General features: G+C 46.4%; 1 protein-coding gene across 1 annotated transcript in view; it reads right to left on the reverse strand.

Annotated features, from left to right (window-relative positions):
• LOC132825790 (TRAF3-interacting protein 1-like) overlaps nucleotides 1-16,397 on the reverse strand; it is a 262,419-nt gene that overhangs the window by 31,744 nt on the left and 214,278 nt on the right. The window contains exons 3-4 of the mRNA XM_060841267.1: nucleotides 11,675-11,841; nucleotides 7,004-7,141 (exon numbers count right to left, since the gene is read on the reverse strand). Coding sequence (XP_060697250.1) covers nucleotides 7,004-7,141; nucleotides 11,675-11,841 — 305 coding nt within the window. The remainder of the gene's footprint in view (nucleotides 1-7,003; nucleotides 7,142-11,674; nucleotides 11,842-16,397) is intronic.

Raw genomic sequence — 16,397 nt, forward strand, 5'->3', positions numbered from 1 at the left:
TACACTCTCCTACTGTAATTCACACACGTCCACCATCCCATTACACTTCCCTATTGTAACTCACATACTGCCACCCTCCCATTACATCTCCAACTGTAACTCACACACTGCCCCCTCCCATTACACTCTCCCATTGTAACTCACACACAGCCCCCCTCCCATTACACTCTCCTACTGTAACTCACACATTGCCGCCCACCCATTACACTCTCCTACTGTAACTCACACACTGCCGCCCTCCCATTACACTCCCCTAATGTAACTCACACACTGCCACCCTCCCATTACACTCCCCTAATGTAACTCACACATTGCCATCCTCCCATTACACTCCCCTAATGTAATTCTCCCACCCTCCCATTACACTCTCCTACTGTAATTCACACACGTCCACTGTCCCATTACACTTCCCTATTGTAACTCACATACTGCCACCCTCCCATTACATCTCCAACTGTAACTCACACACTGCCCCCTCCCATTACACTCTCCTATTGTAACTCACACACAGCCCCCCTCCCATTACACTCTCCTACTGTAACTCACACATTGCCGCCCACCCATTACACTCTCCTACTGTAACTCACACACTGCCGCCCTCCCATTACACTCCCCTAATGTAACTCACACACTGCCACCCTCCCATTACACTCTCCTACAGTAACACACACTGCCATCCTCCTATTACACTCTCCTATTGTAACTCACGCACTGCCACCCTCCCATTATACTCTCCTACTGCTACACAAACGCTCCCACCCTCACATTACACTCTCCTATGGTAACTCACACACTCCCACCCTCCCATTACACTATCCCACACTCCCATTACACTATCCTATTGTAACTCACGCACTGCCTCCCTCCCATTATACTCTCCTACTGCTACACAAACACTCCCACCCTCCCATTACACTCTCCTTTTGTAACTCACACACTCCCACCCTCCCATTACACTCTCCTACTGTTTCACAAACACTGCCACCCTCACATTACACTCTCCTACTGTAACTCACACACTACCACCCTCCCATTACACTCTCCTACTGTAACACACACACTGTTCCCCTCCCATTACACTCTTCTACTGCTACGCAAACACTGCCACCCTCCCTTTACACTCTCCTATTATAACTCACACACAGCTACCCTCCCATTACACTCTCCTACTTTAACTCACACACAGACCCCTCCCATTACACTCTCCTAATGTAACTCACACACCGCCACCCTCCCATTACACACTCCTACTACAACACACACACTGCCATCGTCCCATTACACTCCCCTACTGCAACACACACACTGCCATACTCCCATTACACTCTCCTACTGTAACTCACACACAGACCCCACCCATTACACTCTCCTAATGTAACTCACACACTGACACCCTCCCATTACACACTCCTACTGCAACACACACACTGCCATCGTCCCATTACACTCCCCTACTGTAACTCACACACTGCCACCCTACCATTACACTCTCCTACTGTAACCCACACACTGCTCCCCTCCCATTACACTCTCTTACTTTAACTCTCACACTGCCACCCTTTCATTACACTCTACTACTGTCACTGTCACACTGCCACCCTCCCATTACTCTCTACTACTGCAACTCACTCACTGCCACCTTCCCATTACACTCTCTTACTGTAACACACTCACTGCGCCCTCCCATTACACTCTCCTATTGTAACACACACTGTCCCCCTCCCATTACACTCTCCTACTGCTTCACAAACACTGCCACCCTCACATTACACTCTCCTATTGTAACTCACACACTGCCACACACCCATTACAGTATCGCATTGTAACTTAGCACTGCCTCCCTCCCATTACACTCTCCTACTGTAACTCACACACTGCCACACTCCCATTACACTCTCCTACTGTAACTCACACACTGCCACACTCCCATTACACTCACCTATTGTAACTCACACACTGCCACACACCCATTACAGTATCGCATTGTAACTCACGCACTGCCTCCCTCCCATTACACTCTCCTACTGTAACTCACACACTGCCACCCTCACATTACACTCTCCTACTGTAACTCACACACTGCCACACTCCCATTACACTCCCCTATTGTAACTCACACACTCCCACCCTCCCATTACACACTCCTACTGCTTCACAAATACTGCCTCCCTCCCATTACACTCTCCTACTGCTACACAAACACTGCCACCCTCCCTTAACACTCTCCTATTGTAACTCACACACTACCCCTTCCTATTATACTTTCCTACTGTAACTCACACACTGCTCCCCTCCCATTACACACTCCTACTGCTTCACAAGCACTGCCACCCTCACATTACACTCTCCTACTGTAACTCACACATTGCCACACTCCCATTACACTCCCCTATTGTAACTCACACACTCCCACCCTCCCATTACACTCTCCTACTGCTTCACAAACACTGCCACCCTCACATTACACTCTCCTATTGTAACTCACACACTGCCACACTCCCATTACAGTATCCCATTATAACTCACGCACTGCCTCCCTCCCATTACACTCTCCTACTGCTACACAAACACTGCCACCCTCACATTACACTCTCCTACTGTAACTCACACACTGCCACCCTCCCATTACACTCTCCTACTGTAACATACACACTGTTCCCTCCCATTATATCTTCTACTGCTACACAAACACTGCCACCCTCCCATTACACTCTCCTTTTGTAACTCCCACACTCCCACCCTCCCATTACACTCTCCTACTGTAACACACACACTGTTCCCCTCCCATTATATCTTCTACTGTTACACAAACACTGCCACCCTCCCTTTACACTCTCCTATTATAACTCACACACAGCTACCCTCCCATTACGCTCTCCTACTTTAACTCACACATCCACACTCCCATTACACTCTCCTACTGTAACTCACACACAGCCCCCCACCCATTACACTCTCCTATTCTAACTCACACACTGCCACCCTCCCATTACACACTCCTACTGCAACACACACATTGCCATCGTCCCATTACACTCCCCTACTGTAAATCACACACTGCCACCCTACCATTACACTCTCCTACTGTAACCCACACACTGCTCCCCTCCCATTACACTCTCTTACTTTAACTCTCACACTGCCACCCTTTCATTACACTCTACTACTGTCACTGTCACACTGCCACCCTCCCATTACTCTCTACTACTGCAACTCACTCACTGCCACCTTCCCATTACACTCTCTTACTGTAACACACTCACTGTGCCCTCCCATTACACTCTCCTATTGTAACACACACTGTCCCCCTCCCATTACACTCTCCTACTGCTTCACAAACACTGCCACCCTCACATTACACTCTCCTATTGTAACTCACACACTGCCACACACCCATTACAGTATCGCATTGTAACTTAGCACTGCCTCCCTCCCATTACACTCTCCTACTGTAACTCACACACTGCCACACTCCCATTACACTCTTCTACTGTAACTCACACACTGCCACACTCCCATTACACTCACCTATTGTAACTCACACACTCCCACCCTCCCATTACACTCTCCTATTGTAACTCACACACTGCCACACTCCCATTACACTATCCCACACTCCCATTACACTATCCTATTGTAACTCACGCACTGCCTCCCTCCCATTACACTCTCCTACTGCTACACAAACACTGCCACCCTCCCTTAACACTCTCCTATTGTAACTCACACACAGCTACCCTCCCATAACGCTCTCCTACTTTAACTCTCACACATCCACACTCCCATTGCACTCACTACTGTAACTCAGACACTGCCACCCTTCAATTACACACTCCTACTGTATCACACACACACACTGCCACCCTCTCATTACACTCCCCATTATAACTTTCACACTGTCACTCTCCTATTACACTCTCCTACTGTAACTCACACACAGCCCCCCTCCCATTACACTCCCCTATTGTAACTCACACACTGTCACTCTCCTATTACACTCTCCTACTGTAACTCACACATAGACCCCCTCCCATTACACTCTCCTACTGTAACTCACACACTGCCACCCTCACATTACACTTTCCCACTGTAACTCACACACTGCCACCCTCCCATTACACTGTCCTCTTGTAATTCACACACTGCCCCCTCCCATTACACTGTCCTCTTGTAATTCACACACTGCCCCCTCCCATTACACTCTCCTACTATAACTCACACACTGCCACCCTCCCATTACAGTCTCCTATTGTAACTCACACACTACCCCTTTCTATTATACTTTCCTACTGTAACTCACACACTGCTCCCCTCCCATTACACTCTCCGACTGCAACACAAACACTGCCACCCTCCCATTACAGTCTCCTATTGTAACACACACACCGCCACGCTCCCATTACACTCTTCTATTGTAACTCATACACAGCTACTCTCCCATTACGCTTTCCTACTTTAACTCTCACACTGTCACCCTCCTATTACACTCTCCTACTGTAACTCACACAGTTCCTTCTCCCATTACACATACCTATTGTAACTCACGCACTGCCACCCTCCCATTACACTCACCTATTGTATCTCACACACTGCCACAAACCCATTACACTCTCTGACTGTAACTCACACACTGCTACCCTCCTATTACACTCTCCTACTGTAACTCACACAGTCCCCCTCCCATTACACTCTCCTTTTGTAACACATACACCGCCAGCCTGCCATTACACTCTTCTATTGTAATTCATGCACTCCCACCCTCCCTTTACACTCACCTATTGTAACTCACACACAGCTACCCTCCCATTACACACTCCTATTGTAACTCACACACAGCTACCCTCCCATTACACACTCCTATTGTAACACACACACAGCTACCCTCCCATTACACACTCCTATTGTAACACAGACACTGCCACCCTCCCATTACACTCTCCTACTGTAACTTTCACACTGTCACCCGCCGACTGTAACTCACACACAGCCCCCCACCCTTTACACTCTCCTATTGTAACTCACACACTGCCCCCTCCCATTAAACTCCCCTACTGTAACTCACACACTGCTCCCTCCCATTACACTCCCCTACTGTAACTCACACACTGCCACCCTCCCATTAAACTCCCCTACTGTAACTCACACACTGCTCCCTCCCATTACACTCCCCTACTGTAACTCACACACTGCCACCCTCCCATTAAACTCCCCTACTGTAACTCACACAGTCATCCTCTTATTACACTCTTACGGTGTAACACACACACTGCTACTCTGTCACTCCTTCTTGCATACTGTCAGTTACACACTAATGTAATACACAGCTACTCTCATTTTACCACATCACACAGTTACTCTCTCATTTCCATTGACACATTGTTTCTCTTACACTGTCACTAACGTAATGCGCTTGAATTAATCACGATTCATGGTTTTTTGGATCTACCATTCGGCTTCTCGTTTTACTGCTGCGGCAACAGTAGTAATTTTACTGTTCAGGCTGTTTCTGGCTCATTTTCAGTCAGTGCTGAGTTATTGCTGTGGTGACAGAAAGCTGCTACATTTTCCTCAGCCAGCCTTGCCCCTCCCAAAATTCAGGATTAAGAGGCAATCAAACTGAGACGCTTTACACGATGGAAGGATTTGATGTGACAGGTTTAGAACTCTTTTCTCCGATGGAACCGAGCACAGTTTGTAGGAGCTAGTGACGTCAGAAGGAGCAAAGACTGACTGGCAAAAAGACACAGTATACTGAGCCAGTGAAGGCACCCAGCACATGGCCAGCTGTGTGGTTAATGCAGCCTGTCACACTGAGAACAGTGCGGCTGATAAATAAAACACAGACAGCAGTGCTGGGAAACAATGTTTGGACAGGGTCAAGTTTTTCTGATATTGCAAATCTAAAATTGGGGAATAATTTTCAACAGACTGATTTAAGACTGTAGCTGCTAATTCACACATCCTATGCATGGACGGCCAGAAATCCTTCAATCTATCCGGTGAGTGCAGGCAGTGTTTCTGCTAATTCCCATTTATTTAGCAGGATGAGGGCTACTCACTGTGTAAGTGCGCAGAGCTCTGCTTCTTTCTCAGCCCTCTGCCTGAGGACAGGTTTGACCCAGAACACTGCAATCTCCACCATGAATTGGAAGTCACGAGGCAGTCCGCTTTCTGCCTTTGGGGTTTCCAGGGATATAACGGTAAAGAGCCAGTTGCCAAGAGCTACTGGCCAATCATGAAGCCATCAGCTCCTCAGTCCCAGCAGCCTCACCAGGGGCAATGGCCGCTGCAATGACTGCTGTCAGCCCACGACCTGCAGCCACTAAATGGAGACCCGAGAAGAAGGTGAGGTGGACCTGCTTGTTAGACCCTGATGAAGTGGGTTATTGCAGGGGTTGGGAGCGTCACTTCGGAGAGAGGGTGGAATTCCAACAGCAATGTTCTTATCATGAGGGTACGTTCGATGGAGCTGGATCAGGAGGGCACCCCTTTTCCCAAAGCTGGCCCATGTGGTATGTGTCCACACTGTTACTGCTAGAACATGGGATGAGATCACCATGGTTACTTCTGGGCCTCCACTGGCCTTGAAAAGGGAAAGATAATGGTGACCAGGGAATCACGGATAGCTGTAAAATGATAACGTTTGCACTCCTTTGTAGCCGAGTATTAGGACCCACCATTCTCCCGCTGAATCCTGGAGTTGGTTGGAGTGTGGGTGATGTGTAGGGGTTGCGAAGTTGCACCGTTTCTTCAGCACGGTCAAAGTTTCTCATTGTATTATTGCACATTACACTGATTTAGCAAGATAAAGACATTTGACGTGGAGGTACTGTTTCCACAGCAAAGTAAGGATTACACAGTATGTTGTCAGTGCCTGCTCAGTTAGCAAGGGAAGAGTTTAATTAAAAAGCACCCTCACCGGTTCAGAGATCCAAACTGAAAAGATGGAGAAAGTTTATCTTATGGAAACAGGAACAGCAGTCTTCGAGAGTCACATGCCTACCTCTGTTTGTGGGAGACAGTCGCTTAATTGCTTCTGTCATTAGCAGATGGAGTAGCTTCAACACTGATGACATGGAACCTTGATTTACAATGAGTTCCTCAAGACTTTTCTGCATCTCTAACAGCAGGGCTTCTTGATCTGGAATTAAAGCAGTGGATTATTGATTATGTCCGGAACTGAGGAATCAGGGTTTCTCTCAAGCTTGTGAAACAGTTCAGAACTACACCAATGCTGCAGAGTAACTTTACAAAAACACTCCCCAGGCAGTGACCACTTTATTAGCACAGCGAAGAGTTCGCCCACCCTGTATATACACAGTACACACTGAGACAGTACACCCACCCTGTATATACAGAGTACACACTGAGACAGTACACCCATCCTGTGCATACACAGTACACACTGAGACAGTACACCCATCTGTATATACACAGTATACACTGAGACAGTACACCCACCCTGTATATACACAGTATGCACTGAGACAGTACACCCACCCTGTACATACACAGTATACACACTGAGACAGTACACCCACCCTGTACATACACAGTTTACACACTGAGACAGTACACCCACCCTGTATATACACAGTATACACTGAAACAGTACACCCACCCTGTATATACACTGCACACACCAAGACAGTACACCCACCCTGTACATACACAGTACACACTGAGACAATACACCCACCTGTATATACACAGTACACACTGAGACAGTACACCCACCTTGTATATAAACAATACACACTGAGACAGTACACCCCCCCATATATACACAGTACACACTGAGACAGTACACCCACCCTGTATATAAACAATACACACTGAGACAGTACACCCCCCCATATACACACAGTACACACTGAGACAGTACACCCACCTTGTATATAAACAATACACACTGAGACAGTACACCCCCCCATATATACACAGTACACACTGAGACAGTACACCCACCCTGTATATACACAGTATGCACTGAGACAGTACACCCACCCTGTACATATACAGTATACACAGTGAGACAGTACACCCACCCCGTACAGACACAGTGTACTCTGAGACAGTACAGCCGTCCTGTACATGCACAGTATACACAATGAGATAGTACACCCACCCTCTGCATACACAGTATACATACTGAGACAGTACACCCACCTTGTACATACACAGTATACACACTGAGACAGTACACACACCCAGTATATATGCAGTATACACTGAGACAGCACACCCACCCTGTAAATACACAGTATACACACTGAGACAGTACACCCACCCTGAACATACACAGCACACACAGAGACAGTACACCCACAATGTGTATACATAGTACAAACTGAGACAGTACACCCAACCTGTACACCCTGTGGGTGTACTGTCTCAGTATGTACTGTGTATATACAGGGTGGGTGTACTGTCTCAGTGTGTACTCTGTCTATGCAAGGTGGGTGTACTGCCTCAGTGTGTACTGTGTATGTACAGGTGGGGGTACTGTCTCAGTGTGTACTATGTATACACATGGTGGATGTACTGTCTCAGTGTGTACCATGAGTGTACAGGGTGGGTGTCCTGCCTCAGTGTTTATCACGGATGTAGAGAATAACAGTGTTGTCTCAGTGTGTACTGTTGAGGAGCCAACTGGACCCAGCATGATGTAAAGTAAAAGTGCTAGTTAACAACTTGTCATAAAGGAACCTATCAGAAGAATGACCACCATCTTCATTGTGCTTGAATTTGAGGCAGTCCATTTTGAAGCAATGGTGTTAGATTTGAAAGGGGAAATTATGAAGTCTTCAGACAGAAAGTAGCTGGGGTGAACTGAGAAAATACATTAAAAGGCATGAATGTATATAGGCAATGGACAAACTTTAAAGAATTAGCGCATGGCTTACGGCAACAATACATTCTTGCCAGAAACTGAAAATATTTAGTCACCCCGTGTCTAACAACAATGTTCAGGAATGTCTAAGATTAAAAGAACATGTCAATAAAAGGTTGCAGAAACAGCAGCAATTCTGAAGATTGTCAGACTTTTAGAATACAGCAAGAGACTCACCAAGAAACTGATAAGCAACGGTAAAATAGAATATGAATGCAGATCAGCAAAAAACATTTTAAAAATCAGCTGTAAAAGCTTCTGTGGGTACATAAAAAGGAAGCTTTGGCTATAACAAATATGAGTCCTCCTGAATTGATAATGGGGAAATAGAGAAATGGCTGAGATATTAAATGATTACTTTGTACCTTTTTCACTAGAGAAGATTGAAGAAAGCTCCCAGAACTACAAGCTAGGGAGTTGAGATGAAGGAAATTAGCATTCGTAGGAAAATTGTACAGGGAGAAACTAATGGGGCTGAAATTGGAAAACTCCCCAGGACTCGATGGTACACATTCCAGAGTATTGAAGGAAGTGACTATAGAAAAGAGACTATAAATGGACTGTACTCTCCATTTTCATCATCTCCCCCCACCCCCGAACACCATTCCCCACTATTTAAGAAGAGACTGAGAGGGAAAACAAGGAGCTACAGACAAATTAACCTTCCATCAGTGGGAGGAAAATGCCAGAATTAATTATAAAGTCTAGGATAAATAGACATTGTATAATAATGATCTGATTGATTAGGCTTGGTCAGCATGGATTTTCAAATGGGAAATTGTGTTGGACAAACTTGGAATTTTTTTGAGGAGTTTCAAACAAACTTGATAAAGGAAAGCTAGTGGAGATAGGATACTTAGATTTTCAGAATGCTTTTAATAAATGTCCCTGCCGTCGGCTGGTTAGAAAAATTGTAACTCATGGGATAGAAGGTTAATCATTGGCAAAACAGACAGAAAACAGACAGTAAACGTAAATGGGACATTGACATAATGGCAGCCTATGACTACTGAGGAACTGCAAGGATCAGTGCTTGGAGCCCAGTATTTACAATAAATATCAACCATTTGGAGGTGGGGACCAAATGTAATATTTCCAAATTTGTGGGCAACACAAAGCTAAGTGTATGTGTGTTATGAGGATGGTAGAAAATATTTTCAGGAGGATTTGAGCATGCTTTGTGGATGAAGAATAATACGGCAGATGGAATATTATGTGGGAAAAAGTGAGGTTATTCACTTTGTGAAAAGCAACTGATGTACAGAGTATTTCTCAACTGGTCAGAGGTTGGGATCTCGGTGTCGGTGTTGAGAAATCATCGAAGGCTAACATGCAGGTGAAGCAAGCTATTAGGAAAGCTAATGGAATGTTAGTCTTTTGCAAGAGGTTTAAGTACAGGAGTGGTGAGGTCTTTCCTCAATTGCATCAGAGTGTGTTTCGATTGCAGCTGGAGTATTGTGCAATTTTGGTTTCTTTAGTCTCAGGAAAGATATTATTGCCATTTAGGGAGTGAAACTTCACCAGACTTGGTCCTGGGATTGTGGAACTGTCCTACAGATAGGTTGGGTAAACTGGGCCTGTATTCTCTAGAATTTTGAATTTTGAGAGGTGATCTCATTGATACTTACAAAATACATAAAGGGACAGACAAGGTAGATGCAGGTAAGCTGCTTGGGGTGTCTAGAACCAAGGCACACAGTTTAAAAGTGAGGAACATGCCATTTAGGTCTTAGAGAAGGAGTATATTTTACTCAGAGGGCTGTGAAACTTGGAATTTGTAACACAAATTGACAAATTGTTCTGCATATTTACAGCATGGATGTGCTGTCTCAATTTGTATTGTAAAAGCACATGTAGGGAATACAGTCTCAGCAGCTGGACAGATATTTAATTTGAAATATAAAACAGAAGAATGGAGTTAGCTGCTGTATCGAAGAGAACAAACCATTCTTCTTTCATAACCTGAAGGAAAAGTGAAATTGTGTGGTCATTTGTTGGTTACGCAAGGGCATGTCATTACTTTTTAGAAGCTGGATTTGATACTGTTGAACACTAATCATGCACCAGGTGCCTTTGGGTTATTAAAACCAACTCAGCTGCATTTTGTCACGAACCTTGGAGGAGAGAAGGCACTTGGGCTCTCTGACCACCAAACATCTGTGACAAAGTGAGATCATGTGCTCTCCCTTTCTGAGTGATAAAGAAATGACACTGCAAGGAGAGAACATTTCAAACTGAATTCAAGACCTAGATCCAACTGACTGTCTATTAGATTGAGTGTTGCTGCAGTCAGCAACAACATGGTATCATCTCCAGAAACCAAAAGGACTGTGAGATAATCACCACCTTTCCCCGTGTGATGGGGATTCTGGTCCATACACCGTGGTCCTTTTTACCTGTATTTCAAACTCATAATATTCCTGCAAAATCTGTTTGTTATGTATAGGCAGGGCAGTTGCGACTGGTGGTTTACTGTGTCAGTAAGTATAGGTTTAGTTTACTGTTGCAGTGCATTCTGTGTATGTACAGGGTGAGTGATAAGTTTCAATAATCACTGTGTATGTACTGATCAAGTGCACTGTCTCAGCGTGTACTCTGTATGTGCACTTTCTCAGTGTCTTTTGTCTGTGTTTAAATTGTGTCCTCTGTTTATCGTGTCCTCCATATGCTACTGGAAACAGTTTTCACTTATTTATCAAAACTATGTGTCAAACCTCCTCTGAACATTCTCTGCCATAAAGTGTACACACCAGTTGAGAGTTAGTCTCCAAGTGCTGTTACCTGGAGGGGTGTATGTTGCAGGATTCAGCCAGTCCTGCTTGCTGCTTTGAGCCACCTCTTCCTCAGCATTCTCCATGTTCTGGTGCAGCACATCATGTTTAACATCCAACAGATTGACAAACGTGTCCAATCCAAGCAACACAAAATTACACCAATACCTCCCGAATCTGCAAAGACACAAAGTCTCCCTTAATCCAGTAAAACAAATACTGAGAGAGCACAATGATGCCAGGCAGTGACAGTGAAGTGGTGATCTGCTTGAATTAAAGTCACCTCATGGCATTGTATGAAATTGTAGTCAGTAAAACCTGATGTCAATCAGCTGTGGGATTACCCTGTGGGACAGGTAACCTGCCATTGACATCTTATTCTGCTTCTGTGAGGCTCAGATATCAATGATCACCAACTCCTATCGTCATTACCCACTGCTTGCTGACTTACAGTGGATCTTAAGGAAGCAATACCACTGTATTAACTTTTACAATCTTGTTGGCAAAATGCTTCAAGCTGCATTCCTCGCCGAAACTTTGACTTACCCTAGAACCCTCCAAAATATCTCTACTCATCTAATACTGTCGTCCTGCACATTCCAGATTTTAATTACTCAATTGTTGGGCATGCCTTCATTAGTCTGACTTGCACATTTTGGAAATTCAAGCCAAAACCTCAAGTCTCCATTCTCTGGTCTCCACTATCCATGAAGAAACATTCTGCAACTGAACTCCTTCTGTTAGCTTCAGGCATTGGAAGTGAGAAGAAGTGAATGTGGCCAGGAGTGAGAGACGATGGAATGAGCAGAGACAGGAGTGAGAGTGGATGGACTGAGTACAGACAGGAGTGAGTGTGGATGGAGTGAGCAGAGACAGGAGTGAGTGTGGATGGAGTGAGTATAGACAGGCGTGAGTGTAGATGGAGTGAGTATAGACAGGAGTGAGTGTAGATAGAATGAGCACAGACATGAGTGAGTTTGAATGGAGTGAGCACAGACAAGAGTGAGTGTGGATGGAGTGAGTACAGACAGGAGTGAGTGTGGATGGAGTGTGTATAGACAGGAGTGAGTGTAGATGGAGTGAGTATAGACAGGAGTGAGTGTGGATGGAGTGAGCACAGACAGGAGTGAATGTGGATTGAGTGAATACAGACTGGAGTGAGTTTGGATAGAGTGAGTATAGACAGGGGTGATGCTGGATGGAGTGAGCACAGACAGGACTGAGTGTGGATGGAGTGAGCATAGACAGGAGTGAGTGTTGATGGAGTGAGCACAGACAGGAGTGAGTGTGGATGGAGTGAGCAGAGACAGGAGTGAGTGTGATGGAGTGAGAAAAGACAGGAGTGAGTGTAGATAGAATGAGCACAGACAGGAGTGAGTTTGAATGGAGTGAGCACAGACAAGAGTGAGTGTGGATGGAGTGAGTACAGACAGGAGTGAGTGTGGATGGAGTGTGTATAGACAGGAGTGAGTGTAGATGTAGTGAGTATAGACAGGAGTGAGTGTGGATGGAGTGAGCAGAGACAGGAGTGAGTGTGGATGGAGCGTGCACAGACAGCAGTGAGTGTGGATGGAGTGAGCACAGACAGGAGTGAGTGTGGATGGAGTGAGTATAGACAGGAGTGAGTGTGGATGGAGTGAGCACAGACAGGAGTGAGTGTGGATGGAGTGAGCAGAGACAGGAGTGAGTGTGATGGAGTGAGAAAAGACAGGAGTGAGTGTAGATAGAATGAGCACAGACAGGAGTGAGTTTGAATGGAGTGAGCACAGACAAGAGTGAGTGTGGATGGAGTGAGTACAGACAGGAGTGAGTGTGGATGGAGTGTGTATAGACAGGAGTGAGTGTAGATGGAGTGAGTATAGACAGGAGTGAGTGTGGATGGAGTGAGCAGAGACAGGAGTGAGTGTGGATGGAGCGTGCACAGACAGCAGTGAGTGTGGATGGAGTGAGCACAGACAGGAGTGAGTGTGGATGGAGTGAGTATAGACAGGAGTGAGTGTGGATGGAGTGAGCACAGACAGGAGTGAGTGTGGATGGAGTGAGTATAGACAGGAGTGAGTGAGGATGGAGTGAACAAAGACAGGAGTGAGTGTGGATGGAGTGAGCACAGACAGGAGTGAGTGTGGATGGACTGAGTATAGACGGGGGTGAGTGTGAATGGAGTGAGCAGAGATAGGAGTGAGTGTGGATGGAGTGAGCACAGACAAGAGTGAGTGTGATGGAGTGAGTACAGACAGGAGTGAGTGTGGATGGAGTGAGAATACACAGGAGTGAGTGTGGATGGATTGAGCAGAGACAGGAGTGAGTGTGATGGAGTGAGTACAGACAGGAGTGAGTGTGGATGGAGTGGGCAGAGACAGGAGTGAGTGTGGATGGAGTGAGCACAGACAGGAGTGAGTGTGGATGGAGTGGGCAGAGACAGGAGTGAGTGTGGATGGAGTGAGAATACACAGGAGTGAGTGTGGATGGAGTGAGCAGAGACAGGAGTGAGTGTGATGGAGTACAGACAGGAGTGAGTGTGGATGGAGTGGGCAGAGACAGGAGTGAGTGTGGATGGAGTGAGCACAGACAGGAGTGTGGATGGAGTGGGCAGAGACAGGAGTGAGTGTGGATGGAGTGAGCACAGACAGGAGTGAGTGTGGATGGAGTGGGCAGAGACAGGAGTGAGTGTGGATGGAGTGAGAATACACAGGAGTGAGTGTGGATGGAGTGAGCAGAGACAGGAGTGAGTGTGATGGAGTGAGTACAGACAGGAGTGAGTGTGGATGGAGTGGGCAGAGACAGGAGTGAGTGTGGATGGAGTGAGCACAGACAGGAGTGTGGATGGAGTGAGTACAGACAGGAGTGAGTGTGGATGGAGTGAACAAAGACAGGAGTTGAGTGTGGATGGAGTGAGTACAGACAGGAGTGAATGTGGATGGAGTGAGCACAGACAGGAGTGAGTGTGGATGGAGTGAGTATAGACAGGAGTGAGTGTGGATGGAATGAGTATAGACAGGAGTGAGAGTAGATGGAGTGATATAGACAGGAGTGAGTGTGGATTTAGACAGTATAGACAGGAGTGAGTGTGAATGGAGTGAGCACAGACAGGAGTGAGTTTGGATAGAATGAGCACAGATAGGAGTGAGTGTGGATGGAGTGAGTATAGACAGGAGTGAGTGTGGATGGAGTAAGTACAGACAGGAGTGAGTGTGGATGGAGTGAATACAGACAGGAGTGAGTGTGGATTGAGTGAGTAAAGACAGGAGTGAGTGTGGATGGAGTGAGTATAGACAGGAGTGAGTGTGGATGGAGTGAGCACAGACAGGAGTGAGTGTGAATGGAGTGAGCACAGACAGGAGTGAGTGTGGATGGAGTGAGTATAGACAGGAGTGAGTGTGGATGGAGTGAGCACAGACAGGAGTGAGTGTGAATGGAGTGAGCACAGACAGGAGTGAGTGTGGATGGAGTGAGTATAGACAGGAGTGAGTGTGGATGGAGTGAGTATAGACAGGAGTGAGTGTGGATGGAGTGAGCACAGACAGGAGTGAGTGTGAATGGAGTGAGCACAGACAGGAGTGAGTGTGGATGGAGTGAGTATAGACTGGAGTGAGTGTGGATGGACTGAGTATAGACAGGAGTGAGTGTGGATGGAGTGAGCACAGACAGGAGTGAGTGTGGATTGAGTGAGTAAAGACAGGAGTGAGTGTGGATGGAGTGAGTATAGACAGGAGTGAGTGTGGATGGAGTGAGCACAGACAGGAGTGAGTGTGAATGGAGTGAGCACAGACAGGAGTGAGTGTGGATGGAGTGAGTATAGACAGGAGTGAGTGTGGATGGAGTGAGTATAGACAGGAGTGAGTGTGGATGGAGTAAGTACAGACAGGAGTGAGTGTGGATGGAGTGAATACAGACAGGAGTGAGTGTGGATGGAGTGAGTATAGACAGGAGTGAGTGTGAATGGAGTGAGTACAGACTGGAGTGAGTGTGGATAGAGTGAGCACAGACAGGAGTGAGTGTGAATGGAGTGAGCACAGACAGGAGTGAGTGTGGATGGAGTGAGTATAGACTGGAGTGAGTGTGGATGGACTGAGTATAGACAGGAGTGAGTGTGGATGGAGTGAGCACAGACAGGAGTGAGTGTGAATGGAGTGAGCACAGACAGGAGTGAGTGTGGATGGAGTGAGTATAGACTGGAGTGAGTGTGGATGGACTGAGTATAGACAGGAGTGAGTGTGAATCGAGTCAGTACAGACAGGAGTGAGTGTGGATGGAGTGAGCGCAGACAGGTGTGAGTGTGGATGGAGTGAGTATAGACAGGAGTGAGTGAGGATGGAGTAAGTACAGACAGGAGTGAGTGTGGATGGAGCGAGTATAGACAGGAGTGAGTGAGGATGGAGTAAGTACAGACAGGCGTGAGTGTGGATGGAGTAAGTACAGACAGGAGTGAGTGTGGATGGAGTGAGTATAGACAGGAGTGAGTGAGGATGGAGTAAGTACAGACAGGAGTGAGTGTGGATGGAGTGAGCACAGACAGGAGTGAGTGTGGATGGAGTGAGTATAGACAGGAGTGATGCTGGATGGAGTGAGTACAGACTGGAGTGAGTGTGGATAGAGTGAGTATAGACAGGAGTGATGCTGGATGGAGTGAGTACAGACTGGAGTGAGTGTGGATAGAGTGAGTATAGACAGGAGTGATGCTGGATGGAGTGAGTACAGACTGGAATGAGTGTGGATAGAGTGAGTACAGACAG

Source organism: Hemiscyllium ocellatum, chromosome 21, assembly GCF_020745735.1.
Source record: "Hemiscyllium ocellatum isolate sHemOce1 chromosome 21, sHemOce1.pat.X.cur, whole genome shotgun sequence".
Taxonomy (NCBI): Eukaryota; Metazoa; Chordata; class Chondrichthyes; order Orectolobiformes; family Hemiscylliidae; genus Hemiscyllium; species Hemiscyllium ocellatum.